Source organism: Epinephelus moara, chromosome 8 (genome assembly GCF_006386435.1).
Source record: "Epinephelus moara isolate mb chromosome 8, YSFRI_EMoa_1.0, whole genome shotgun sequence".
Classification (NCBI taxonomy): Eukaryota; Metazoa; Chordata; class Actinopteri; order Perciformes; family Serranidae; genus Epinephelus; species Epinephelus moara.
Window position 1 is genome coordinate 13,507,340 of NC_065513.1, and position 27,253 is coordinate 13,534,592.

General features: G+C 40.6%; 1 protein-coding gene across 1 annotated transcript in view; it reads right to left on the reverse strand.

Annotated features, from left to right (window-relative positions):
- The window catches only part of si:dkeyp-14d3.1 (transmembrane protein 132C), a 180,523-nt gene that overhangs the window by 136,606 nt on the left and 16,664 nt on the right, over positions 1-27,253 (reverse strand). Inside the window, exon 2 of the mRNA XM_050052166.1 lies at positions 7,085-7,973. Within this exon, the coding sequence (XP_049908123.1) occupies positions 7,085-7,973 (889 nt within the window). The remainder of the gene's footprint in view (positions 1-7,084; positions 7,974-27,253) is intronic.

The window sequence follows — 27,253 nt, forward strand, 5'->3', positions numbered from 1 at the left end:
TGAGGTGGGGAGAGAGAGAGGGAGTGACATGCAGCAAAGGACCACAGGCTGGAATCAAACCCCGGCCGCTGCAGCAACAGCCTTGTACATGGGGCGCCTGCTCGATCCACTCAGTCACCGACGCCCGGGTTTTTCAGTATTTAACTAAGACTGTGATCGCTCCCTAAACTTACTTAATGCCAAGTGCAGATTACATGATATCAGCTCAATTATAGCCAGAGCCAACCGTCCTATGGTCTTGGCTTGGTGCACGATAATCTATCATTTAATCCCGTGTACTGAGTCATAGTAGAGGACCATCAATGCTACAACTGGGACGCCTTACGACATCCCAACAGAAAGTCTAGCATGTTTCATTTTTTTGTCTCTCAGAACTCTTCCCATCACATCCGTCACTTTGACGGATAGGAACACAGAGCGACCTGCTGCCATGGACAACTGTACTGCAAAAACACCCCAGCCTTTGTGATATTTCCTGTAGGGACTACCACGACAGAGTGAAAAAAGGGAAAATGCTGGGGTGAATTATAAGAGACACTTCAGCAACGCTGTGAGTACTGCCATTAGCCTCAGCCTAGCAAAGAATGTTAAAACCTTCATAATGGGGAAGGATTGGGTCGACAAACATACCATAACATTCACAGATAGTGGCTGGGCCTTTACTTACAACTGCAGAGGGTACCAGCTTTACTTTTAAACAAACTACACTGGACACAGGCCTTTATTCATACACACAGGCCTATATTTCTCATTTCCTCTGTATTTTTTTTTAATCTGCTCCTGTTTGCCCTGTTAAATTTGATGCATCATGCTCCTTATTATTTCGATAGATAGAATCCCTTAATTTTCCCAAAAAAAAAACTTTTATTGTGAAACATTAACAGGAACTTGTAGAGAATTTAGTAACTTCCACAATTTAAATGCAGTACTTCAGATGTAGCTCCTCCCACTTTCTACATTACTACTAAAACAGTTTGGTTGGGACATGATCACCCATAGTGACATAATAATAATAATAATCATAACAGGACAAGAACACTACATGACATCAAGCACGTGAAAGACGACAGCAATGACTGGTCGTGGACCAACATGTAGTCTGTCATGTCTGCTGTCTGCAAGATTTTATGACTCCATAATCGTCCAATCTGACTTAGTGATTGTCAGAACGGACAAAAAGTCGTGTAGACTGAACCAGGCATTAAGTATTAAGTTAGTATTTCACTGCTGGTAAAACGGTATTCTTATAAAACCGGGCTGGCTATGCGTTACAAAGACACAAATACTTTTGAAATTGGTGCTACGTGACCAGAGACAACTGAGAAAAAGGGCCATGATATTTGCTTTTGCTCCAGAGGTAGAAAACCTACAACTGCCCAAATGCACTGCACCAACGCGACCAACCCGGTAACAAACAATCTTGAATTACAGATAAACAGTAAGCTAAAATATGTTTGTGAAAACATTTTTGGGCAAGATATAAGCAGCACAGTAACAGAATTCTTTTCGGCTTTTTACAGTTAGACCAGAGTTTGGTCTGCGTCTGGGGGGTCGATCTGCTTCTATACTCTTTGTGTCCATGGTGGCAAGCATTTGTGAACGCGGAAGTACAATCAATGCTTCGAACAACAACCCTAGAGCCAGCGAAAATCTGCTGGATGGAGGGAAGATTACCAAAGTTAATTTCCACATACTACCCACATTGTTATGATACAAAGCTTGCAAAGAAAGAATCCCTTTAAGTGCTACAGGCCTTAACATAGCAAAAACTTTCTTCGAATCATGCTTTAGCTGCAGATAAACTGCAGAAAAACAAATAAAACTCACTGTTAGTGAACATGTAACATTCTGTATGACCTATATGTGACTTGTTCCTCATTATTTTTTCAAAAGCAAACAATTTGCAAACCTATGATTCTCTAAAAGCTTATTTGCTGTATTATATAAATATAGTTTTTTAGAGGTTTCGAGTGAGCCATGTAGATCCTAACGCATCTTGTCTTGTCATAAATTTAGTTTGTAAATGATGATAGGCACAAGGCTTTTGTCGTGTGAAACAGCATCTCTACTCTCACTGTAAGATGTCATTGGTCCGACAGCCCATTGGTTCAACATCCCATTAGTCCGACTGTCCGGGGTGCTGAACGGCTCGCGGCGGGCGTATGGTACGCCGCGACCGGCTTGAGGCGGAGCAGGCTCACGGCTTATGTGTTTGTCACTTTCTTTTTCATTTTAACCCACACCATGATCTTTTCCTGATCCTAACCAAGTGGTTTTTGTGCCTAAACCTAACCAGACCTTAACCACAGGGCATCATGATGATTTCGGAACGGACTTCGGAACAATGAGTTTAATATGGTCGAACCAATGGGCTGTCGAACCAATGGGCAGTTCCCAGATTAATGCTTTATTTCATAAAAGTATGTACATTTTTATGATGTTGATGGAGATGGTCTGTTTAGGGCAATGTGGCCAACCTCTAAAAACCCACAGGGAACCCTGTATGAAAGCAAATGTTAGACATGATCCTCTTGATCTTATCAGCAACTGAATACTGCTGAATGTTAACATTATCTTCCATTTAAAAATGCTACTGAATTTATAGCAGTGAAATATCTGACTTTGAAAACAGTCTGTCTGAACTGATATGGTTTAGATTCTAGTAAGTATTTTCAGGTGTAGCAGTCCTAGTTTAATTCAGACACCAAAATTCGACATAAAAACTTTGAACTTCAACATTAAGGCTGCCCGAAATCAATCTCTCTCTTATCATGTTATGCTCTGTCAGTCACATGATCCAAGCAGAAGGCCTTATCCTGATACTGGTGGCAGGAAGTTTAAGTATCAAATTGTTTTTCTGTTTTGTTTTTTTTCAGTATCTTACTTAACTTACTTCAAATAATCCAATTTTAGCATATAAATGTTTTTGAAATTTTAAAATCAGACTTTGACTGATTGATATGTTGATATGATAGTTATATTTTTAATATTGGAATCTTTCATTTGAATTTGTGAACACACACACACTTAAAATTACAAACTGTGAGAGGAATTCAAACCAAATGTTTTTAGAAATTCATCACAGTCAGAGAAAAATGAGAGCTTGTATGATCCTCTCATAAGCATTTGGCAAGCACTGTAATTACTCCACTTCTAACGTACCTTAATCTATCAGGGGCATATTTTTGAACACTGGTACACTCTTAACTGGATCTCTCCACCTTGGCAGAAATACCACGCAGATAATGGTGATGCATCTTTAAAACATGCAAAAATTAAACACTTTGATCAAAAAACACAATAGTCTTTTACATATTTATTCAGTCAGCCTTCTCAAGAGTTAAATCATGTCATTTTTCTCAAGTGGACGATAGCTTATCAAAAGGAGAGAGGACAGGAGATAGAAATGTACTCACATGTCAGGACGACTCTTGACAGTTATGAAAGCAGCAACTATCTGACACTCCACACCAAAATCCTTTTAGATACGAGCAAAATAAACTACAGTAAAATAAGTAAAACTTTTTCGTTTCTGAGTGACACAGCCTATTAACACAGAGGAGGTCAAATCAAATCAGAGCCCATCAAATTAAAAGTAGCATGTCAAGACAGAAATACCCCAGCAATGCATACCATGCTGAGCATCCACAAAGTACTAAATTGGCCAGATGATTGGCTATTAAAATATGTGAAATTAGCTTTTCATTGCATAACATCTATCGCAGCATGAGCCTTTTAGCATAATGGATGAGATGAAGGTGAAAACTGAATCAGAGAAGAGGAAAGAGTTACTGAAGGGCTCAGAGGCCAATTTAATTTCATTCTAAATTTGTCCTTTTTTCATCCATGTGCAGAAAGAAAGTGAGCATTCTAATCCAGATATGCTGTTTACCTATGCTCGTGCTGAATGAGGTACAAAAATGAAATGTGAAGGACTTGGATTTTTCTGTTAAATGTACAAAACTGTGGCTCTAATAAACATTTAAAACTAAAGTGGCGGAAGGTCTGTTTGACAGATTTCACAGGATCATAAGCTCATGCTGCATTCAGGGCTACACAGCCAACAATGGCTAACACAGAATTGTGTCGTACACAGATGATAATGATGTTGTGAATATAGAGATCAAAGTCTTCTCGCTCTGGTGATTAAGCGTCCTAACAAATGCATGTATGAGGACAGCCTTATCACCTAGGACCACACAGAGGCCTTTCCATATCTGCTGCTCTCAGATGGCCAACCTGTGCCCGCCATGCGCTGTGCTGCCAAATAATAAAAACACCACAGGCATTGCCTCTGTGGCCAGCCTGGCCTGTTCATTTGCCTGATGAAAAAGAGTTTCTCAATTTAGAAAAAGAAAAAAAAAAAGTTCCCAATGCCTTATCACCTCAGGACAACTACTCAGTAATTAAATGAAGCAGAGGAAGGACAAAAGTCTGGAGAATTTGTTTGGCTTGTTAAAACTTCACATCCACTGTGAACGTGTTTACCAAAGCTCCAATTCTGAGCCTACGGCACAATTTATGTATCTTTTTTGTTAGCTGGGTAAATGATCTTCATTAGTAAACAACTGGAAAAGGAAAATAAGAGTGGAACAGCTTTATATAAACATTAATAAGTTTCATTTTAAAGTTGCCTCGGTGCCTTTCACCTTGCCTAAGCAGAAAATACTCCTATTCAGCATACAGCTTGTTTTCTTTATACGCAGGCTGACAAATTGGCTTGACCCCTCGCTGCAGCTTCTCGGAAGGTTTATAAATGTTCTGAACCAGCGTGATTAAGATCGGCTTCAGTCATTACACTAATGGACATGCATTTTAATTAATGACATCCTCATTTGCATTGCATGTTAATTATCTAAATCATTTTGTCTCATCTGTTCACTGTAATTAGTACCTATCAACAGCTTCACTGAATCAAGCTATTTCCAAGAGATAACCCTGCCACTTTCCTAGTTCACTGTGACAGAAATGCTTGGTTACCTGGCCAAAGTTATTATGTTTAAGGTCATATAAAAAAAACAACAACATAACTTTATAATCTGGTTGGTATGAAGTTGTTATGAAATTAATTATTTACTTAATCCATAATAACTAAACGTGTATGTACTATATTACAAATTATTATTATTATAATTATTATTATAAAGCCCAGTATTCTATTGGATTTAATCACACAGCATAATAACTGCTCTAATGTGTTATATCTTGTTTGTTTAAACCAAAGTGTGAACAGGAGTTACGTGCACGACTATTTCTTGGCCAGGAAAAATAACTTCCTTTAGTCTCCGCTGGTTGCCTAGAAACTGCTCTTGGCCGAGAACTAGTCACGTAACCCCCTATAAAGGTATGTCACAGTTCAGAGAAAGAAGGTTCATTCTTAAACGCCTATTCAGGTGATATAACATACCCAGTTAAATTCTCAAGATAATAATAAATTAATGTTTTTTTTTCTTATGGCTGGTTCATGGTTTGGTCCCTAGGATGTCTTGTCATTTGTACTGTAAGTGTCTTTGTGTGCGGACCACAGACTGTATAACAAGATGAACAGTGCATCGCTTCTTACCCCCACTGTATAAAAAACTTAAACAAGGTTTCCAGGATACCGGCATGTCCATCTTGCACTTTTGGAACCAGAGTCTGGAGCTGCAGCTAATGTGATGTCACCCATTGGTTTGTGGACACTTGTTCTGAAGCCTCAAGTCTAGCATTTCGGCTGTCCATCTTGTCTTTGGAGTCAGAAGAGACCATATTTAGACGAGAGGCTGGCGCGGTAGAGGAACGAGGGGTGGATCTGACTGAGAAGCCGAGGACACTCACAGTGTCACTTTAAGCAATAACAAAATGTTAATGGGGAAGTTTTGTTAAAATTCATTCCTCAGACAGTTGTCATGAAGGGGTAAATTAGCTATAGAGACAAAACTTTTTTGTATCAAGCTGTAAACATGTTTATTTCTGCTGCAAAGTTAGGCATTTTAACATGGAGGTCTACGGGGACTGACTGAGCAAGCCTCAGGTGGCCATTGGAGGAACTGCAGTTTTCGGCACTTCAGCACTGGCTTTGTTTTTCAGCCCTGGAGGGTCCCGCTTATCATACACCTGTCCAGCCCAATCTCAAGCAATGCCATTGATCTCGAGCACACCAATTGCCGTGCAGAGCTGTCAGTCATTACGTCACACTCCCTTTTATAGCATCAAATAACTAATTAAGCCAAATTTAGCCAGCAGGGGGAGATGTTTTAGCTTCACTTTAGGGGAGCAGTCACATTGTCCATCTTTATATACAGTCATTGGTGCTGACTTGTCATTGTTATATGGAATGTGTGATGGTCACTTGACTGAAATAGTTATAGAATTGAATTGACAATAGTGCCAGGAGCGGATTTTTGTTACTTGTTCACTCATTCTGCACATCCGTCTGAGAAATGATAATGAAATCACTTTTCTAAAATGAAGACACATGCCTTCACAGATGTAGTCGTGTGCTAAATATGTGTGAAAGTAAAGTTAAAAAGCCAACTTTCCTCTAACTTTCCATCTCTCATCACTTGTCTGGAATTCCAATACAACCAATCACGCAGTAAAGTTGTTGTGATTAGCCTGTGTTTACGTTGCTGTTGTCAGACGACTCCACGATCAATACTGATTTGATCAACAGTCTCCGTGCAGAAGCACAGGAATTGCTATTTACCTTGGTTAACAAGTGGTGTTTATGAGCTGCGGTCAAATCATTATTTCATCCTCATTCAGTTGTTTGATATCAGAAAATGAAATAAATAAATAAATAAATAAGTCAATGTGAACAATTAATTTGTGGTTATATATGAGACAAAGCTCTGTAACGACTCTGTGATGCCCAATCTTAGTGTTTGCTTATAGAAAGAGGAGAAAGAAGAAGAAATTTAACCATGTTTCAGTGTGGATATATATTAAAAAAGAAAAACTTTAGTGTCAATACTGCCTAAATCTTTAAGGTAGACTGAAATTGCATGAGTCAATAGACACCAGCTGCATTTCCACAGTCTGAGACTGAGAGAGAAAGTCTGCAGCCAGACGCTGCACAGAGGAACAAAAAGAAATTTCTTACCTGAGAGTAAACATCTCCACAGGAGAGTAGGCTGACACAGTGATAAAAGCAGAGACAGTTTCCCTCTGTCTCATGGGTGTGGCTGGCACCATGACCATAAAGTTATTATCCAGCCTGTGTTCAGCGAGGGGTGGCGGAGTGGGGTTCTGGTAGAGCCTCACGCCACCGATCCTCCGCAGCGGTGTGGAGGTGTACGAACCAAACAACCCTTCCTGGCTTGAGCGGATGAAGTTGTCCTTCCTGGCCTCCTCTGAGTGGCACTCCCCTGCTTCTGTGGACTGCAGCATGTAGTAGAGCTCCACTGGCGTGCCCTCAGACACTTCGAGGTTCCTCTGGCGTCCCGGCACCACGCTGGGTGGGCTGAACCAGCTGGCCAAGGGCTCCAGCTCAGCCACGCACAGCCCCAGCCCCCCCTTCAGCTGGCAAGTGCCACGCACCTCCTGGGTCTCATGGAAAGCAAACATGTGCACGCAGGGCAGCTTGTCAATGGTACTGTAGTCGTCCCAGTCCCTGCCTGCGACATAAAACAGCACCTGGACTTTGGGCTTGGCCAAGTGAATCCTGGTATTCATGATAAAGGTCTGAACCTTCCAGTTGAAGGTAAAAACAGAAGAAGCGGGAAACGTTCCTGGGCTCTGTAGGAGCTCTAAAGGGACAGGCTGCTCCACAGAGAAAGGCCCGTAGCTAGTGTTCATGGAGGGCAAACTTCTGGCCTGGTATATGAAGAAGGGCTCAGTTCGTGACATCAGGCTAGAGTTCCTCATGAAGTCCTGGTTGGCTTCCTTTAGGAAGAACGCCAAGTCTGCATTGAGCACCTGGTAGTTGACCGGCAGGTATGTGGGGATGGAGGAATATCTCTGTAATCCCTCTAAGACTCGACAGTCGGCTACTAAAAGACAGAAAAAGAAGTGATGAGTCAGGGCAAGCTCACTCGCTGTACACAGACAGTCTTTAAACAAAACAGAAGCTTTTGCTATTTGAAGCAGTGAAAACATGCACTACACTCTCATGGTAAAACGGATGTGTGAGGGTAAAGCTTAAGTCCGACTAACGTCCAATGGTCACTTCACTGATAGTACTGTGCTCCTCTTCACGGTCACAGTTAGGCACCCAAACTACTTGGTTATTGTAGGTTTAGAAAAAAATAATGTTTTGGGTTAAACTAAGTACGTTTGTCATGTAGCTTAAGTTACATAAATACTTAACATTAGTTAACTTTCATGCCTTGAAAAGCAATTGGTTAGGATGATGTAAAGACAATGGCTTTGGTTCAAAAGATCACTCACATCTCGCAGGAGGTTTGTGAATCTGGGTTTATCATCGAGACACAACCTGAACTCCTCCCCACTAAAGACTTTGTGGCTCTTTATACTACTTCACCTGACTTCCTCCTTTGTTCCCATCATAATTACTCCCGCCACAACAGGTTGTCATCTAACAATAGGGTTGCAATAATATGCTATTTGCACAGATGTGAGGGGGGACAGTCTGTCCTATTCATAATAAATGTTTTCCTACCACTTACAATCTCTGCCTCGCTCAAACCATTATGTGTCGCTGGCAGTGCAGATCAGGTTGTGAGAGATCTGAAGCGTAGTGAAGTGTTTGTGTACTGTAACTAAACAAAGCAGGACAAAGAGAAGACCCAGACATCTGGAATAAGTACTGAGAGTTTTTCCATCGTATCATAATTAGTGCTGAAACAATTAAGCAATTAATCAAATGATAAAACAAAACTAATCAGCAGTTTTTACAATCAATTGATGAATTAAGTGTATTTGCTGGTTCCAGCCTCTCATTTGCTGCTATATCACTGTAAATAAAGGAAAAATGGGCTTTGGACTGCCGAACAAACAGTAAAGTCATCAGTCTGAGTCAGGGCTCATTAATACTACCCAAAGATATCTGTGTGCAAAACTGACTTGCTAATTTTTTACCTTCAAAAACATATAAAATTACAAAAATATAAAATATAAAATTTACTCAGATTGTCGACAACATCATCATCTATATATAATAGTAGACAACATGTTACTCTACATTACTTTTATTTTCAAATACTGACTGCATACACTGCAAGTTTTTTTTTTTCTCATGTATAAATTACTGTTGTAAATTCTGCTACTGCAAACTGCCTTGATGAGAATTAGTTATTGTTTAACAGCATTTTTTGACCATTTTGACCAAGACCATTTTATTTTTAAATGCAAAAATGACTAAAATCCACTGGTAAAATAAATAAGCTCCTTGAGGTTAATTTGTAATTTGCAAAATTGGGCAATATTTGGATAAAACTCACTTACTAAACTTGCTACATGCTGTATAATCGAGTTTTCATTTTGTGTGCTATGTGAGACTTTGAGATCAAAAGTTGTGAACACTATTTTGTGTAAAGTGTGTTTTTTGAGTAAACTCTGCCATGCAAACTGAGCCAAAGCAAATGTGAAATATTGTAATATTGTACTTAAGCATTGTAGTTTCAAAAAGTCATTTGTAAACCCACTGGAATCCAATTATTAAAGTTTGAATTATAAGGCCCATGGGGGTCCGGTGCCGCAGGGTAGTTGCCCGTTTTGCCCGGTTGGTAATCCAACCTTGGTCGACCCTCAACACTTTTTTGGTACTGACAGATATGTGTCCACACCAAGTATAAAAATGTGTCAAGAATTAAAGGTTACCACTGAATGCCTTATAAGATTCATAATCTAGTTTTCCACCCTTTGATCAGATAACTTTGCCAATTTGATTTTATGACGGCAAAGTTCTTGTATCTGCAAATGTTTTTATGCAACACTGAACAATTGAGAACATTTGCTTCCTTCCACAACAAGATTTTGGAGAAAAATATTTTTTATATTGAACCTCAGCACATTGAAACTGACCAAAATAAAATCTGGTAGGAAATTCTGAATGAATCAGTTATGCATACTCTGTCAAGGGTCCAGTAAAAGGGGGGAATGTTATCAGTTATGTTTAGACATACAAACAATTAGTATGACTGCTTACAAATTCATCTAACATCATAATCACAATTAAGCCCGACACGTGCAGTTTAGCCCCTTTCAATGTTAAGAACCATCTCACAGTACAAACTCCTTTGTCACCGCCCATGGCCCCACTGGTTGAGAAACAGCACAGCCCACATAAAAAAAAAAAAAAGATTTAATCACAATAAGAGTGGGCTTTGACCTTCTTCTCAAGAGCAATCTGCTGTGTGATTACACTCCCTCAGCATACCCCCATCTTCCTGCAAGCTGCCAGCGGATTTCTTTCCTCTGATCACCCGTGTAAATCAATGTCCCAACAGTTTACAAATCAGACAGGGATTTGTGATTCATAGTGCCCCTCATGACCTCAGTCCTGCTGTCCCACTGGGGGATACAAGGGTGCACGCAGGCTCTAACCCTCAACCCAGGGGCAGCATCGGTGCTACTTACGGCATCAGTTAGCTGCGTCAGAGTAAACACTCGAATCCGGGCCCTGTGTTTACGGCAGGGAACACAGACTTCTGAGTAGCAGAGCACCACAGAGCAATTTGTATTTTCCCTGAACAAGCAGGAGCCTTGTGTTGTTGGTTGGCAAGAGCCGTTGTTGTAAACGTGGCATTGCGCTGCCGACAAATGAAAAGCTTGATAGTCCGGCAAGACAGAACAGCGAGGAACAAAGTCATTCTCTGGGTCCCTGGGTAGTAATGTTACTCTCACTCTCATGTCTGAGCCCCAGTGTCTCAGGTAAAGTCAAAGAAAAGTGCTCTCTCCACAGGAGTACGCTCTTTAATCCCTGTGTTGAAATGTGATTTACTGTTTTCACAGCTGACAAAAAGGATTTAAATGCGCGCACATGTGTGCTTATACAAACAAGTTGCAAAATAATACTGCATACATATAGCTCACTCCTCATACATATACAATACATATTCAAATGCATATGAAAGATTCGGTGTGCAGGATTTAAGGTAGGGATCGACCAATTATCGATAATATCTGCCGATATTCGGCATATTTATGATAATCGGCATCGGCGTTTTTTTTCAGCGATAAGCGATAAAATACGTTTATTTTAAAACACGCTCCTCTGGCTCTGATACAGCCTCTCTATGCCGGAAGTTCCACTCTTGGCTGTGCAACAATGTCCCGCCTACAGTCCCCACTGATTGGTTACACAAGTGAAAGCCAATCAACACTGAAGCTTCTACATGCAGCCCCACAGACTTGGAAGAGAAGCAGACTGCTCCATGAGCCATTGCAAAAAAAAAAAAAGATGTAGCCTAATCACCAAGTCATCAAGTGAACATGACCTGGAGCTCCTTTACTTAATAAAAAGAAGACTGAAGTTAACTCAAAATATAACTGGCATGAGTGCCACAAATGTGGAAAAACAATTAGCGCATGCTCCGCTAGCATAATGCTAACATATAATGGAATTCTTCATAGACGCGCTAGCAGAAATTAGCATCGGCGCCGCAACGGCATTACAGTGACAAACAATAAAGTGCAAGTGAGCAACATAACATAAGCAAATAAACTCAGAGCAATACATTTGTACTTACAGACATATGTTTCCTGTGCTCTATTAAACTTTAACCTTTTTGTTGTGCACTACTGCAAGTCTGCATATTCTTCTTCTAACACTACTCAACACTGAAAAGGTATGACGACTTAAACTCAACTCGTGCGCCACCTAGTGGTCTGGTGGAGCCGCTGCATCAAGACAGGCAGCACAATTATATATATATTAGGGCTGTAACGGTACACAAAAATCACGGTTCGGTACGTACCTCGGTACACAAGTCACGGTTCGGTTTTTTTCGGTACAGTAATGAAAAAAATAGACAACTATTAAATATCTTTTACTTATTGGTAACCTTATTAAAACATACCACCACAGCAGTTAACTCTTTTTACACAATTTTTGAATGAAACAAATATATATAAAATCCTGCTTTTTCACATTGTTTGAATGAAAATAGAAATATAAAAGTGAAAAATAAAATCCTGCTGTTTTTTTAACACATTTTTTGAATGAAAAATATAAATATACATTTCTGCTTTAACAGTTTTACTCAATTAAAATAAAAAGTATAGTGCAGCTGGTCAGCTTTAAAGCCTGCTCAGATTCAGTTTTACTAGGAACTTACTTAGCTTTCCCACTTTGTTAAAGTGCAGTAAACAAAACATGCTTATATCTAAAGTGCAGCTTAAACAATTTTACTCAACTCCAATGGCGTTGGTTATTTCTTTAGCGCGATGGTCAGGGAAACGCTCTTTCTTTTTAAACGACGACGATATCGTAGTTTGCACCAGATTGCTTTTTCTAGTCGTGCCGGTTAACGTTCAAACTCGGGTGGTGTCGCTTTAGATGCGTTAGCATGTTAGACGTGTTTCCAAGTACATACCCGACCGCTGTTCTGCAGTGTCGGCACACTGCTTTTGTCTTGTCCACTTGTTTATTTCCATCTTCGTATTTTACCCTGAAACCAAAGTGTTCCCAAACGGAGGACTTAAGGTTTGCGGGTGGGTCTTCAGGTTCGTCAGGCTCACTTGCCATGTTGTCAAAATGCGAGAATGCGCTGCACAAAGTGAAAGCGGAGATTTACGGTCGGACTCGGTCCGTCACTCAATTATGTCCGTCGGGGAACTAGATATTTTAAATGGTTCGGCTCGCAAAAACGGAATTAAAATAAAACAAAATAAAATAATATCCTGCGCCCAATAATTCGGTACAGGGTCGTGCCGAACTGAAAGTCGCGTACCGAACGGTTCGACACAAATACATGTACCGTTACGGCCCTAATATATATATATATATATATATATATATGGCTATGGGCAGCTCCCTGCACTTTTCATTTTCATCTGCTGTTCATTGTACACTGTACTCCTACAGTTCAGCGTTTTACTTATTACAGTACTTTAAAGCTCATGGAGTACTTTTATATTTTCCATTCATTTGTTTACTTGTCAAAGTTTTTTTTCAAAGTGCTGCTGGCATCTCCCTGTACTGTTTCACTGGAAAAATTCTCAGAACAAATATATGCTTAATTGCATTTAAATGTAGTGCTTTGTCAGTGTTTTTTTTTTTTTTTTTAAATTCTGTGTCAACTATGATTTTTACAGCAGACATATATCGGTTGTAAATATCGGCTATCCGCATCTCTGTTTCATAATAATCGGTATTGGCATCAGCTCTGAAAAAAACATATTGGTCGATCCCTAATTTAAGGTGGTATGCTGGCAGTTTGTGTTCACAAAGATTACCACCTCCATGTTTGTACATTTGTGTTTTTGCGTCAACCACTGTTAGCAGTCCCTCCATGACATTTTTTTCTTTCTTTTATGTGACACTGCTTTAATCAGTGTTTTAACTGATTTAAATCAGCGGGTTTGTTTTGGACAGGAGACCTCTGTGCGTAATTCGGCCCCTGGTGAAAGTCTCCTGAACGTCTGGATCATAACGTATCAGCTAACATAGGTAAGCACACATCAAGCTACAACATCTGGTGCTAAAAAAAGAAGCCAACAGCTTGGTTTCTCTAATGGCCACTTGAGGCTGGCTCCAGAAGCCAGGCAGCCCCCATAGACCCTCATATTAAAATGCCCAACTTTACAGCAGAAATAAACATGTTTACAACCTGGTACAAAAAAAACAGTTTTGGTCTCTACAATTAATTTCCACCTTAATGACAACTGTATGGAGGGTGAATTTCTATGTAACTCAACTCTCCCGTTTACATTTTATTAAGGCTTTAAGTGAAGCATAATTAATTGCGGGCTGCTTTGAGTGACAGGCTATTTGAAGACTCAGATAGTGACCTTCTCAGTCAGATCCACCCCTCACTCTTCTCGTCACTTCTGGCTGCAAAATACCAAGATGGTGACGTCTGAAATGCCAATGTAGAGTCCAAAAACCAATGGGTGACGTCGTGGTAGCTACTTCTTTCAGTCAAAAGAAATACTGATTTGTAACGTGACCGGAAGAGGGAAAGAGGAGGAGACCTCTATGGGTAATTTGTCTCCCGGTAAAAATCTCCTGAATAGTGAACACTGAAAGACTTCTAACTGGGATAAATTTCAGCTGGTTGCAATCTGCAATCCTAGATGCCACTTAATCCCCATAAATCTTACACACTGTTCGTTTAAGTTACTGATTTTGACCAGATCCACCATTCTGCCAGATTTTAATTGTGCACCATAGAAAGGATTTCAAAAAATGAAATTCTAAAAGGTTTGTGAAATCTCTACAAGGCTGTTCTGATAACATTTGACACCAGCAAACTAGAAAAAAAAACAAGACGCAGACCAAATAAATGAGTCTCTGTTTACAACTGCAATGCAAAAGCAGGCAGAGGAGCCTCTAAGAGACAGAGCTTTGTCAAACCACAGTGTGTACCTATCAAAGGAGTTATTTGAATTAAAGCAAAGCAATGAGGCACATCTTGTGTACAAACAAAATCTAAAAGCGCAGTCAGCTCGTCATGAAATGAGCATCTATTCTAGTGGAAAGGAGGAAATGGAACAGAAAATGGAAAATCCAATACAAATTAGGATCTTGGTACATCTGCACCAAAGTGTTACTGTGTCAGGTTGTAGAGCAGACACACAGGATGTAAAATAATTACATATGGACACTATCAATCAACAATCAATGATAAATGGGGTTTAACCTGATGTTGATTTGACTTAAATGTAACTCAAACTTCAGTTCAGTTTTTAAAATGTCTCTAATCCATGCTTTGTGTTTAATTAAGACAATCTTTTCGGTGTATTTCAGTGTGTGCCCCCAAACAGTGTGAGCCAGTTCACTGAGCAGCAGCATAAGCATGCAAACCTTGTTTAGGACCAGTGCCTGAAAACTGACACTGAATTTATAAACTGGAAAATAATCCTATCTCCAGACAAATAAAGCCTGGAAATCTCCAAACCCAGATCCAACATAATCAGAATCAGCAAGCCTGTGTTATGGATTGGAATTAATAAATCATACAAAGCTATTTCAAGATGAATCGCTCCCTCCTTTGTTCTGGGGAGGAGAAATTGAAAAACACAGTACAAACCTACTTTTCAAACTGCAATCGTTCTTTGTTTTTCCGTGCAGCAGGGGTGTGCCTCAGATAACTGGACCCCCCTGAGAGGATATTGCTCTAGGCATTTCTGTTTAATAAAATCATTCTTTTAGAATCTGTGTGGGCCCTCTCCTGCTGTGGCCCCTACAACTGGCTCACTCTGTCCCCAGGGCCTGCTTTCACTTTACTTCGCTGGACTGTATATTAGCAGTGTTAGCACTATAACAATAGTGTGCAGCATAATTATCTGTGTTAAAGGAGCTCTATACCATATTCAGAGCATTTATACAGCAGCAAACCACTATTTGCAATGTAAAGATATAGTAGAGTAATGACATCCTAATCAGAGATTGTTATGGGGTCTCTGTTCATTCATTCATTCATTCATTCATTCATTTTCTGTAACCGCTTATCCTGGGCTGGAGCCTATCCCAGCTGACATTGGTCGAGGGGCGGGGTACACCGTGGACAGGTTGCCAGACTATCGCAGGGCTGACACATAAAGACAGACAACCATTCACATTCACATTCCCACCTACGGCCAATCTAGAGTCACCAATTAACCTGCATGTCTTTGGACTGTGGGAGGAAGCTGGAGTACGCAGAGAAAACACACACTGACATGTACATGCAAACAGAAGGTGTGCTTTAATCCAAGCTTCTCTGTTTGCTGTTGTGGTAAGTCACTCCACTGTCTTGCTAATCACCGCCGCTTTTCACAGTACTCATATGGTGGTGATATCTGGACGCCATTTTTGTGGAAGTATAGCACACACCCTCCAGTTTGCCCCTGTTAACACCATTAGAACTGATGGTGAGCCTTCAGGAGGGGTCCAGTGTCTTGCCCAAAGACACTTCAATACGCAGACTGGAGGAGCAGGGAATTGGACCTCTGTCGAGTCATTTTTAAGGCAGAAGAAACAGAAGGTAAGCAGTAACTACTATAGGCGTTTCTCTCAAGATGGCACCCCCTGCCCCAAAAGTTTATACACCGTGACGTCAACTTCACCTTCCATATCGATTAGATTTTCCAAGTAACAACATTGGCAGTCACCCCAGTATTTAGCACTAGGTTTTATCACCTGCCACCACCATCTAGATCTATAAACAACTCGAAAGTTAACCTCGGTCACCACCAAATAACTGTCACTGTATGTGCTGTGTGACAGTGGTAGCAACCAACCTAGACCCCTTTTACAGCAGACATTCTGACTTGTCCTAGCAGGAAAAGCACAGGTGAAAACCAGTAAGTGTCCCAGTAGGCTATTCCAGTGAGCCAGCATGCACACTACATAATACACTCCCCAGTAGCAATGCGGTGATGGTTGTCATTAAATACACCCCGGTGCTTTTCCATCTATGATATGTCAAAATGATATAAAATCTATGTTGTATCAATAACTGCAGTTGGTATGTGGTGGATGTTGTATTGTTAGGGAATGTTAAAAGATACCAAATTTGCAAATCAGATCTCTTCAACATAGGGATACACATAACTTTCAGGCGGCAGAGAAAGGCAAAGACAAAAGAAAAATAATGATAATTCAACTGAGAAAAATGTCTATTTCAGCATACACTTTATGATCCACATCATGTATAATTAAATTTCCCTATTGTGTGGCATTAAATCGTAAAACGTTAGGCAGTATTATGCTGAGCCAGATAAATTCAAATGTTTGAGGCTCTTTCTTCATTTCCATTTATTTTTTTTTAGAATAAAAGGGATCCCCCTCCTCCCCTCCTCTCTGTAAGGAAACAATACTGAGGCTGTGTTTTCCTCACGGAACAGCTGTCAGGACCTCTCGCCGATGAGACAGTGGTGATTTCAGCATCAAACAAATACAGCTGATGGTTGCTTTATTAAACGTTATTGGTAAATGGGCATTATGAAAGCACTGTATACCTGCACATAATTACTTATTTTGATTTTTAGACGGACTAGCAATTGGTTGGTCCGTTCACCACTTTGGCCCAGACTGAAGTATCTCATTAATTTTTGTAATGGATTGTCATGAAATGCTGTACAGACATTCACAGTTCCCAGATGATGTATCCTAATGACTTTTAATGATCCTCTGACCTTTCCTCTAGCGCCACCATAAGATTGACATTTGTGGTTTTGAGGGAAATGACTCAATTAAGACAGCAGTGGACAGACTTTAGTTCTGGTCCTTACGCAGCTCAGTGAAAAACAATCTTCAAGTCTCATAGAAGAAATGGATTTACAGTCTCTGTCAGCACTGTTCTAGCTGTTGTGTAATCTAATTTCTAAGGCAGTATACAAGCGTACAGCATGTAATAGCCTTACAAAAATGTTTGTTCGAATTAAATTAGTTGTCACTTCTATCTGATGCCACACTTGCACATGCAGTCAATTTAAGCTTTTGAGTTTCTAAGGTTTACAGTCGGGGGGTTTTCCGTCAGACACGACTGTGTAGAGGTGTGCAGGGGAGAAAGACAGGTCTCACATGAGTGCTAACTAGCCAAGCAGCACCCCTCCTATACCCGGCCTCATACATGCTCACTCATCCTACCACTGGGGCTCCACGCAAGGATATGTAGAGCTGGAATAGGACTGGCGGAGCGAAGAGCAGCCTTCACACTTGCAGAAGCTGAGTAAATGAAAAGCCACAATAGAGGACACCGGGGAAGGAGAGGGCGCGTTCCTGCTGTCCACTCCTGGCTGTAATAATATGGGTGGACACAGAAGTGAATGGCTGCCCGAGTGGCTGGCTGGTCGGTCTTTATGCTTCATCACACACACGTCAAGACAGACAAGAAATGAGAAACAAGGACAGAAAGCTCAATAGGAAGTAGCAGAAGTAGATGGTGAGCAACAATGAACAAAAGGTGGGTCTTTCAATCTCATTTATTATTTTTATCCCTAACCCTTTTTCAAGTGCCCCTTGCCCTTCGGAGCAGAGCTACAATAGGGAATGGTTGAAATCTTCCCCCCATGAAATGGAACAACCCTTCAAGACCCTGATACCTCACCAGAAGGAATCGATTATATTTACGTAAGCAGACGCCACTATGGCAATAACAGTATTACAAGCCAATCGCTAGCAATTTTTTTTGTTATGCTTGCTATAAAGAAAAGGACAGTAACACACTGAAACAACATTAAACCAAAATGACAGGATGGTTTTTGTATTTTTTTAGATTTTTATCAAGGAAGGAAATGCATTTGTGGGTTTCTTTTGTTGCTTGCAATGATTTTTCACAACTCTCAATTTGGAGTGTCACCTTACACTTCACCCTACCCCTCCATCCCAACAATAATCAGGACACCCTATTCAAAGATGTGAGCACACAAAATGGAGGGGTAAGGGCTAAGTGGTAGGTGCAAGGGGTGTTCTGGGATTGAGCCTCACTGTGATACCTGGATTCTCTTAAAATGTTTAATTTTTTACTAATCTCTTACTCAAATATCACATACAAAAGGGTTCCCCTGACATTGGTAGTCTCGACAGAAAACAGCAAATCAAATACAAAGCTGCTGTTTGTTGAGGTTCACAATTACATTCCCTTTGACCCTCATCCTGACCCTAAATCCTTCTGAGCTTTGTCATGAATGCCAAACAGGACAGCCTTAAACATGAGGGATGACGGGAAGCTCTCTAGTCCCGTTGAATTACCCACATCATATTTCTCTCCATGTTCAATTAATAAGGGCTATTGAATTTGTGACCATGCGTCAAGAATAATAATTACAATATTTCCTTCAGGGATCATTTGCAGATGATTTATGCTTTTGAGCCACCAAGAAATTCAAGAAAGAGGGACTGGAAAAAGAATCAATACATGACACAGTATGGTATTACTTCATGCCAGCTTCCATAGAAAAGAAATCATTCAGGCAGATAGAGGTCTGTGGAGTCCGCCCAGCTGATAAGTAAGAGTCATGGAGGAGGGAGGCAGGGATGCAATACAAAGTTTGGAAATCTTCTGAGGGTATATGCTACACAGGTGACTCTTCTTTATCGAGGAGATGAGCTGAATTCAATGCACAATAATTGCTCTTGATTAAGGGTCAGTTTAAATTAATGTATGAGTGTTTGTGTGTGAGTACGTGTGCATGTGTGTACTGGCAGGCTACTGAGGGACCTGCTGGGGATGTTTGTTGCCTCGCCTCTAATGGATGGCCACATTTAAGACGCTAAGAGCTAATAAAGAGTAATGGGCCTGTGGCTTCACTGGGGAGGAGGAAGAGCTATTTTGAGTTCATGAGAGAAAGCATCATCTCGGGGATTAAAGAGTATCGACCGACGAAGAGTAAACACTGCAATGTCGTGCCGCTGGCCTATTTGGTAAAGCTGTGGATGGAAGAGACGGACCCAAATAGGCGCCGCTGTTAGTGGCTGGGAGGGTCAGCAGGGATGTCATTAAGGGATGCTGAGAAGGGCCTCCAGGTGCTGTGAGGGGGCCTGGTATGTCTGGAACAGTGTTACCACAGCAGGACACTGCAGACATGGGTGGCAAGAACCCTGAGCATCCTGGGCATCCTGCGGGCAGAGAACAACACCTCCTTTGTGCCATCCAGTGCACATGGCAGGAGGGGAAAGGGTGCTGAGAGCTTTTGGCTCGGGTTGGAAGGATGAGACAAGCACATATCTGTGTGCCAATCAGTATTCCCGTGGCCCCTCCGGACTTCTCTAAAACATAAACTGGGCTCCTTAATGAATCTCTTCCCCTCACACTGGCCTTTATTGCAAAACGATATCGTAAATCAGGCTAAATACAGAGGCATTCGCGGGGCAGAGTCAGTCAGCCTCTTTGTGAGTGCAGAGGGACATTTAATGGTGAGTGAGCTCTGTTAGGACAAGGGAACAAGTGGATACAAATCCAGCCAGGACTTATTGGCCACCTACTGATTAGAGCTGGGTTAGAAATGACATAATTACACAGCAAATAGGATTATAAGGAAGATTACACGGCTATTGATAATAATCAGTAGATCACTGAAAAATAGAAATTCAGATCTGTTACTGTAATTCACTTTGCAGTGTTCTTCAACTCTATCACTGCTCCCCTCTTTAAGTATTATCACCAAGAAATCCTGTTAACACTGCACCAAATTAAAAAACCAAAGAAAATCAAATTGAGAGAATATTCAACACAAGCAAAGCAGATTGATTATGGATGGCGACGCCCGTCTGTGATTTTGCGGCTTGAAAATGAAGCACTGCGCCTCTCCGATGAGTGTGAGGAATAATAAGCGGCCACCTCTGGTAATGGAAATGGGTGTGAATCAAGCCAAAACATGTTTTCCTCCTCCCTGGGTCAAGACTCATCAATGCAAACTTTTTTTTTTACTAATATTAACTTCAGAGTTCAGCTATGGTCCACTCACAAAACTCTCTCAATTTGTTACCTAGAATTAGTTAAAGCCAAAACCGCGAGGCTTTAGAGGGTTTTCTGAGGAACCTGGGGATGATAGCCGTAAAATCCGTAAGTTAATTAAATCAGTTTATATAGTCAGTACAGAGGGAAGATTCTCCCCCCAAATCCCTTTATTTATAGCAAGGTGTGAAAAACAGAGCTAGTAAATGAAAGAGTTCTGTAGCACACTGTCTCTGCATGCTTAAGTGCCTCCTTATCCAACCCTGCTTCTTCCCCAAATCTACTGGTAAACCTCTCCCCAAGGTCACCCACATATAGGATGATAAATTTTGCCTGGAGCTCTCCTGACAAGGCTGAATCCCTATAAATGGAGCCACACTGTGAAACTTGGCTACGCAGTGTTTATGAATCTATAGGCTTTTCTCTGAGTTCTTTTCTAAGCTTCCTCTTCTGTGCTGTACAGCACCAGACCTTCGGTTCACTGCTGATGAATTGACGATAACTGTGCTGATAATTGACCTTGATTGGATAATACCTTGCAGTACTATTAGACTGTAAATGCTTAATATGGATGTCTTCATTTGAAACTGAATGGTGTGTTCGGATAAATTGCCGGGCAAAATTTGGAGGTGGTACGAGTGTATTCAGCGTCAACATAAAGATGTGAATGGATAGCAGGTGTAGCAGTTACTCCGGGCGATGTGAATTGTCTGCTTCAACTGAATGTTTCATCTCGAGCAAGAAATTGAGAGTTATGAAATTCTGATCATCTGCACAAAGCAAGCAGCAGAAAGTAAAGGGAATGATGGAAAATTATAAATTAACCACTTTAGAGTTCCTGGTGAGTACAGAATCAGTCTGTCTCAGCCATAAGTCAAACATGTGGTGTGTGTTGTTACAGTTACAGTCGAACTGTCTGTGAACCGTCATGCTAAGGGAAAAAAGCCACTGGATGTTTGTGGCTAAAAACATTTGAGCTCTTAAATCTGTACAACACAGAAAAACAAAAATTTGCTTCGGTGTGTATCTACATGAGTCCTCATCAGACAATGGATTGCTTTGAAGTGTGAAGTTCCATCATGTGATTAGGCAGCTAGTAGCCAAACATAAACTGTGTCCTACTACTCATTCACTACATTTAAAATTGCTATTGGCTTTCCAAAATTTCTGTCTGAGTGACATCAGTGTGTTTCCTATATCATTTCCTGTTACTGTACTTTTTTTTGCCTTCTTCCTCTCTCTTTTTTTAACTGCTACAGGGCACATTGTCAATAACCTTTGTGTACTTCATAGTGTGGAGGTATAGGATAAAGCTATTGAGGGCAGAAGGTACTGTGTGCTTTCCAAAAATCAAACCTTATATAGAAACGATGAACAAAGTTGACATCACATAAATGGTCGTTATCCAGCAACCAACTTTTCAGATTGTAAAAATGCCTTACCACATTGTGAGTGGACACAGTTATGAGCTTTCTCTTTCCCTTGCAGTAACTTTGGCTTTTCTTTTAAGTTGCCACCCAGAAAATGTCAGCATAATACCTTTCTGCAAACTATGAATATGTAACAATTGCACATTTTATACGTATCATATTAAAGTTTCTAAAGTGATGAAGTATATGAGCTGACTGGGACGGTGGATGGCGAGTCACCTAGACGAGACAGCTGCCAAGATGCAGGCGATTGCAAACTGTTTGAGACCAACAAACAGAAGCGTTTGTTGTAGCGACCCATCTGTGTCTTTCCAGTGGCTTCTTAGACTCCATACATGGTGTATTGGGTTTTGTAGCTGTTGTTTTGTAACTGAGACATCGCTGCTTTTCCTGCCAGGATTGTGCACCCCAAAGTGGGTACTTCAAGGCAAAACATGATCTTCTCTTAATCCTAACCAAGTGTTTCTGTGCCTGAACTTAGCCACACGTTAACCACAGTGCTGCTGAAATGTAAAGTTTCATTGTATCTGCTATAATAACATGCAAATGTATTGTATCCTTAGTTTGCAGAAAAGTACAATGCCAGCATTTTTTCGGATGATTGGATTCTGCCAGCAGAAGGTCAAAGTTTCCAATCATCTAGTCAAATACCCAACATCTACAGTATAGATTAGGGCAAAATTTAGTACACTTGGTGAATCTCAGTGAATTTGGTGATTCTGGGACTTTTTCTCCAGCACCATCATTAGGTCAAAATTTAAATTTGTCCAATATTTTGGTTTATGACCAAACATCTGTGAAAACATGCTATTCCAATCAGTGTTTGTTGTACTTGTAATGTTGAGTACAAATAAACAAATATTAGCAAAAGCATGACACAGTAACCGTAAATACCTCACTCGTGAATTCTGAAGCTTTTATGTATCTTAAAAAAGGAAGTCGCTAACAAGTGGCTAAATGAGAGACTACAGAACTTCATTATGCCAAACACAGCTCCATGGCCTTGTTGCGGTGGCCATGGTGTAGTTAGTTAATAGCTTTTTATTTTAAAAAAATCGTATCCAAAGTCCAATCAAAAAATCCCAATGGCTTTTGTTGCAGGAATCAGGGTGATGTTAACTTACAGGTTGGCCTACCAAAAATATGTCATCCCCACAGCATTTTACAGGCAAGTGACATTTACTTAAGCTAAGTCAAACTTTGCATAGTCTGCACTAGATGATTCAATCTAAGACCTAAAAGTCAGAGTAGATTTTAATATAAGATTATCTCACTGATTTAGACACACTGTATCTGCAGTGCAGTCAACCATTTTTGGCATAGCAGATTAAAAATGTATTTAGTTTTGCAAAAGCTAACAAGGTGTCATTTTCTTGCCTCATTTCAACTAATGCTAAATAATAATAAAACTTTCATGTTGTCATGGTTGTAGGACTAATTACAGCTATCTTCTAAGAATTACAATAGGCTGCTGACAGTTAACCTACCACAGCATAGCAGCATCCTCATTACCTTAGGACTGTAGTGGCTACAGTAATAGCAACGGTTGATGTTGCAAGCAGTACAGATGTCGTCTTGTTCTCTGCACTTATCTTTTCACCTCTGAAATCAGGTCAAGGTCCCTACTTTTTGCTCTTACTCAGCGCTGCACATTCTGTCCTAAACTGTACCAAGGGACAAAAGAAAAACACATAGATAGAAACATTTAAAAAAAAAAAAAAAAAAATCACACACACACACACAAGGTGTCTATAGCCTCGCAATCTACAGACATTAAAGTGTAAAGTACACACGCACATCATCATTCTCTTGGTAACATGGTGGGTTTGAGGTGGGTTGTGTGTACATGAATACATAAAGCAAGGTCAGTGCAGTCTTGAGTAATATACTGTATATACCAACTCCTTTATTCATTGGAAATATAAAAACATGATGTTTTCTTTCCCTCGACAGAAGCATCCATTCATTCCACACTGCCTCGTTCCCTTCTGAAAAGAGCTTTTATTGTGGCTCCAGATGGACTGGCTTTAAATCTGCAGTTTAACCTAAAATCTGTCAGAGTGGGAACTAACTCCATGAACAAGTAGATCTATTTTGGGCCGGGAAAAGAAAGCTATTAAAGCAAGGAGAGAGAAATGTTTCTATTTCAGACTGGATCAAAATCTGTTGGTTTAAGAAAAAAAATATTTCAAACTAGCAATGCGGTGGGGCACATTTTGTCTTCAAAGCCTCCCTGTCCAGCTGCCAAGCTGAACTTAATTTCAGTCACTGACAGCAACTCAATCTGCACGCCAGCAAGCTAGTCTGTGGGAATCCTAGAAGACTGTAGACGATTCCTCTTGAGCCAGCTCCCCAGACGTGGGCTTTCTAATGTGTTGAAAAAATAGGTAAGGAAGCAGAAGCTAATTATAATTTTAGTTCCACAAACATTTCTTGGATGCAGGGCCGCTCTGCAGAACAAAAAAATCTCACTGTTAATCCTCGGTAGGCCAAGTTAAAGCACCACAGGTTTTCCTGGCGCACTAATGTTCGACTTAACTCCTGTGAAAAGCAGAAGGGAGGAGGGCAGCCATGATTATGAAGCCTTATACTCTGTGCTGTTAAAAAGGAAAGGGAATGGAGGGTAGTCTTGGTGCAATTTAATTAACCCTGTTAGCAACTACATCGAGCTGCAACATGAGGGTTGCGTGACCTATGACAACAGCCAATGGAGTCGTGGATTAACGTTACTTTTCGTGAACCTTTCCAGCTTGTCTTTTGGTACTGTAAACTGTCCTCAAAAAGCTTGTTACAGTATTAGACATTGCAACAGTGCTGCAACATTTCTTTATAATTTCTGCCCAACTGTATGTAGTTGTAAAAACAAAAGGGGTGGCCTACCTTACTGTCATGTGAATGTAATCAATACAAAAATGTTCAATGTAAAAATTATTAATAAACAAAGTAATGACTTGTAGCAAGTCAGCCTCCCTTTTGGAATATATAGTTCATGAATTCCTGCACATAGAACTTCTAGCTCTACTTCTAGACTTCTACCAAAGTCCAACCTGGGGTCCGTTTCACAAAGCAGGTTCAACAAACTCTGAGTCTAAACCTGAACTCTGAGTTGATCTACTCTGAGATAGGAAACTCTGAGTTTCCGGTTCCAGAAAAGCTGATTTGAATCAGTTTAATCAACTCGGAGTAGTTTCACCTGGAGTTAAGCGCATGCGCCACAACTATAAAAAGCCAGCATCAATGGAGCCCCGATTCGACGAGTCACCATGGCAACGGTCACCCCACTAGAATTAGAAATCTTAATGTGCTCATACGGCGAGTTTGAACACGTTTTCAAAAAGAAGTGCAACACCGCTGTAGCTGCAAAAGAGAGGGAGACGGCGTGGGAGAGTGCGTAAGTTTAAATGTAGTCCTTTGCAATCACAATAATATTACAGGGGAAAACTACTTGAATGGTAGCCTATTAATTTATTTCATTTCGGTGCAATCCCACGGGGGAGAAGCGCACTTAGCAGCAGTTTAGGATGAAATATAAAAACATTGTTCAAACAGGTAAGACCTCGGCATAATCTCATGGGGGTACTTCATTTTGATCATGTTTTACATTGTAAAGTAAATATTAAGTGGCTGTTTGACTGTGCAGTTGTTTTACCCCCAACATAATGCTGTTTTCACACACATCAATGTCTTCTCATCTATATCATGTTATGTTAAATAATCAAGCCTATTTAAACTAACACAGACTTCTACTCAGCCAACAGAAAGAAGGCAGATGCCCGTAAAACGAGCACACTTTTCTGACCGCCCTGCATACAGTTGCCTTACTCAAGTGCTCAGCATCTCCGACATTGTACAAAAAACTTCCATTTGCAAAGAAACGCAGCGCAACACACAATATCTGCTGGGATGTGAGAGCATGACTACGATTGGTAATGTTGCAAATGTAAGGACGGATTAGGTTGTGTATGTAGATGATGGACTGTGACGTGAAACGGTACAGCTCAAAAAGATAATTGTGTGGAAATGCTAAAACATCTATGCGCGGTCTGATAACCATCTCCCGACGAATATTTAATTCTCTGCGCAGTAATGCTGCACCTTCATCCACGGGATCGTTATCAAAAGGACATGCCATGTTAGTGAAAAAAGTCGCCACCTACTGTGCCTAATGGACTTCTAATATACTGACTCTGATTTTTTTAATGATTTTTTTAAATGACAGACGGCAGAACTAGGCTACGCCAAAACTCGCCTGCTGACTGAATGAATGAGGAAATCAAATGGAGTGTGTGGCTCTGAAAGAGGGCGGAGACAGAGAGAAACTCGAGGTTCATTGAGAAAAACCTGGTCCCGACCAGGTTAGGTTCATAGAGTCTGTTACTACGGTAACTGACCGAGAGCTTAAGTTACCTCTCTCTCTGAAACAGGCTAGAGTTACCCCTCTTTCAGGGTTAACAGACTCACTAAACCTGCTTTGTGAAACGGACCCCTGGTCTCACTCCCAACTCATCAAATACTAACAAGTCAGTGGCCCTCAGGGATAGACACCGACAAACAGAGGTACCCTTCAGCAGCAGTATGAGATGCACCAGGCGAGGGCTTTTTTTTGACGCTCCAGACAACTACTTTCCTAGAGAGAGCCAAGAAGTTGACATAGAGCAGGTGGGAGGGGAGGTGGTCAAACAAACTTTAGACTTTCACCCGGGAGCCCATTGTTTGTTTACCCTGTGAAATCAAACATCATTTGAATTATTTTAATGATAACGAGTGCTAGTATGTTTTGCGTGCTATGCTAGTGACATATATCACTTAACATATGTGATGTATATCACACAATGTTTCATTAATAATAAAGGTACTTAATTTAAGTCAAACCATATTTTCTTAAAACATAACCACAGTGACGGACTCAGGATGTTTTAAGGGCAGGGGCGAAAAGGAAAAAAGGGCACCTACTGCATGACATGGGGACAAGAGGGCAGCCAAAAGGGCACATCCGCTCGTTTTCATCATTCAAGAGGGCAGCCAAAAGGGCACATCCGCTCGTTTTCATCATTCAAGAGGGCACTTCAGTGCGGCGTTTTTTCTTATGTGTCTGTCACCCAACAACTGAGTGTGACCAGCACTGTTACGAATGCCTGGCTGGAAAAATAAGTAATAAGGGAAACAGCTCAAAGCTTTTGTAGTAGAAAGGCAAATAACTTCAATTTCAAACATATATTCTTACTAAAATCTACTCATTGTAACATTAAAAACACATAAAACAACACTGTAAAACCCACAGCCGCTGTGGTCCGTAACACTGTAGTAAGCTTACACAGCCTGCAGTAAATATGC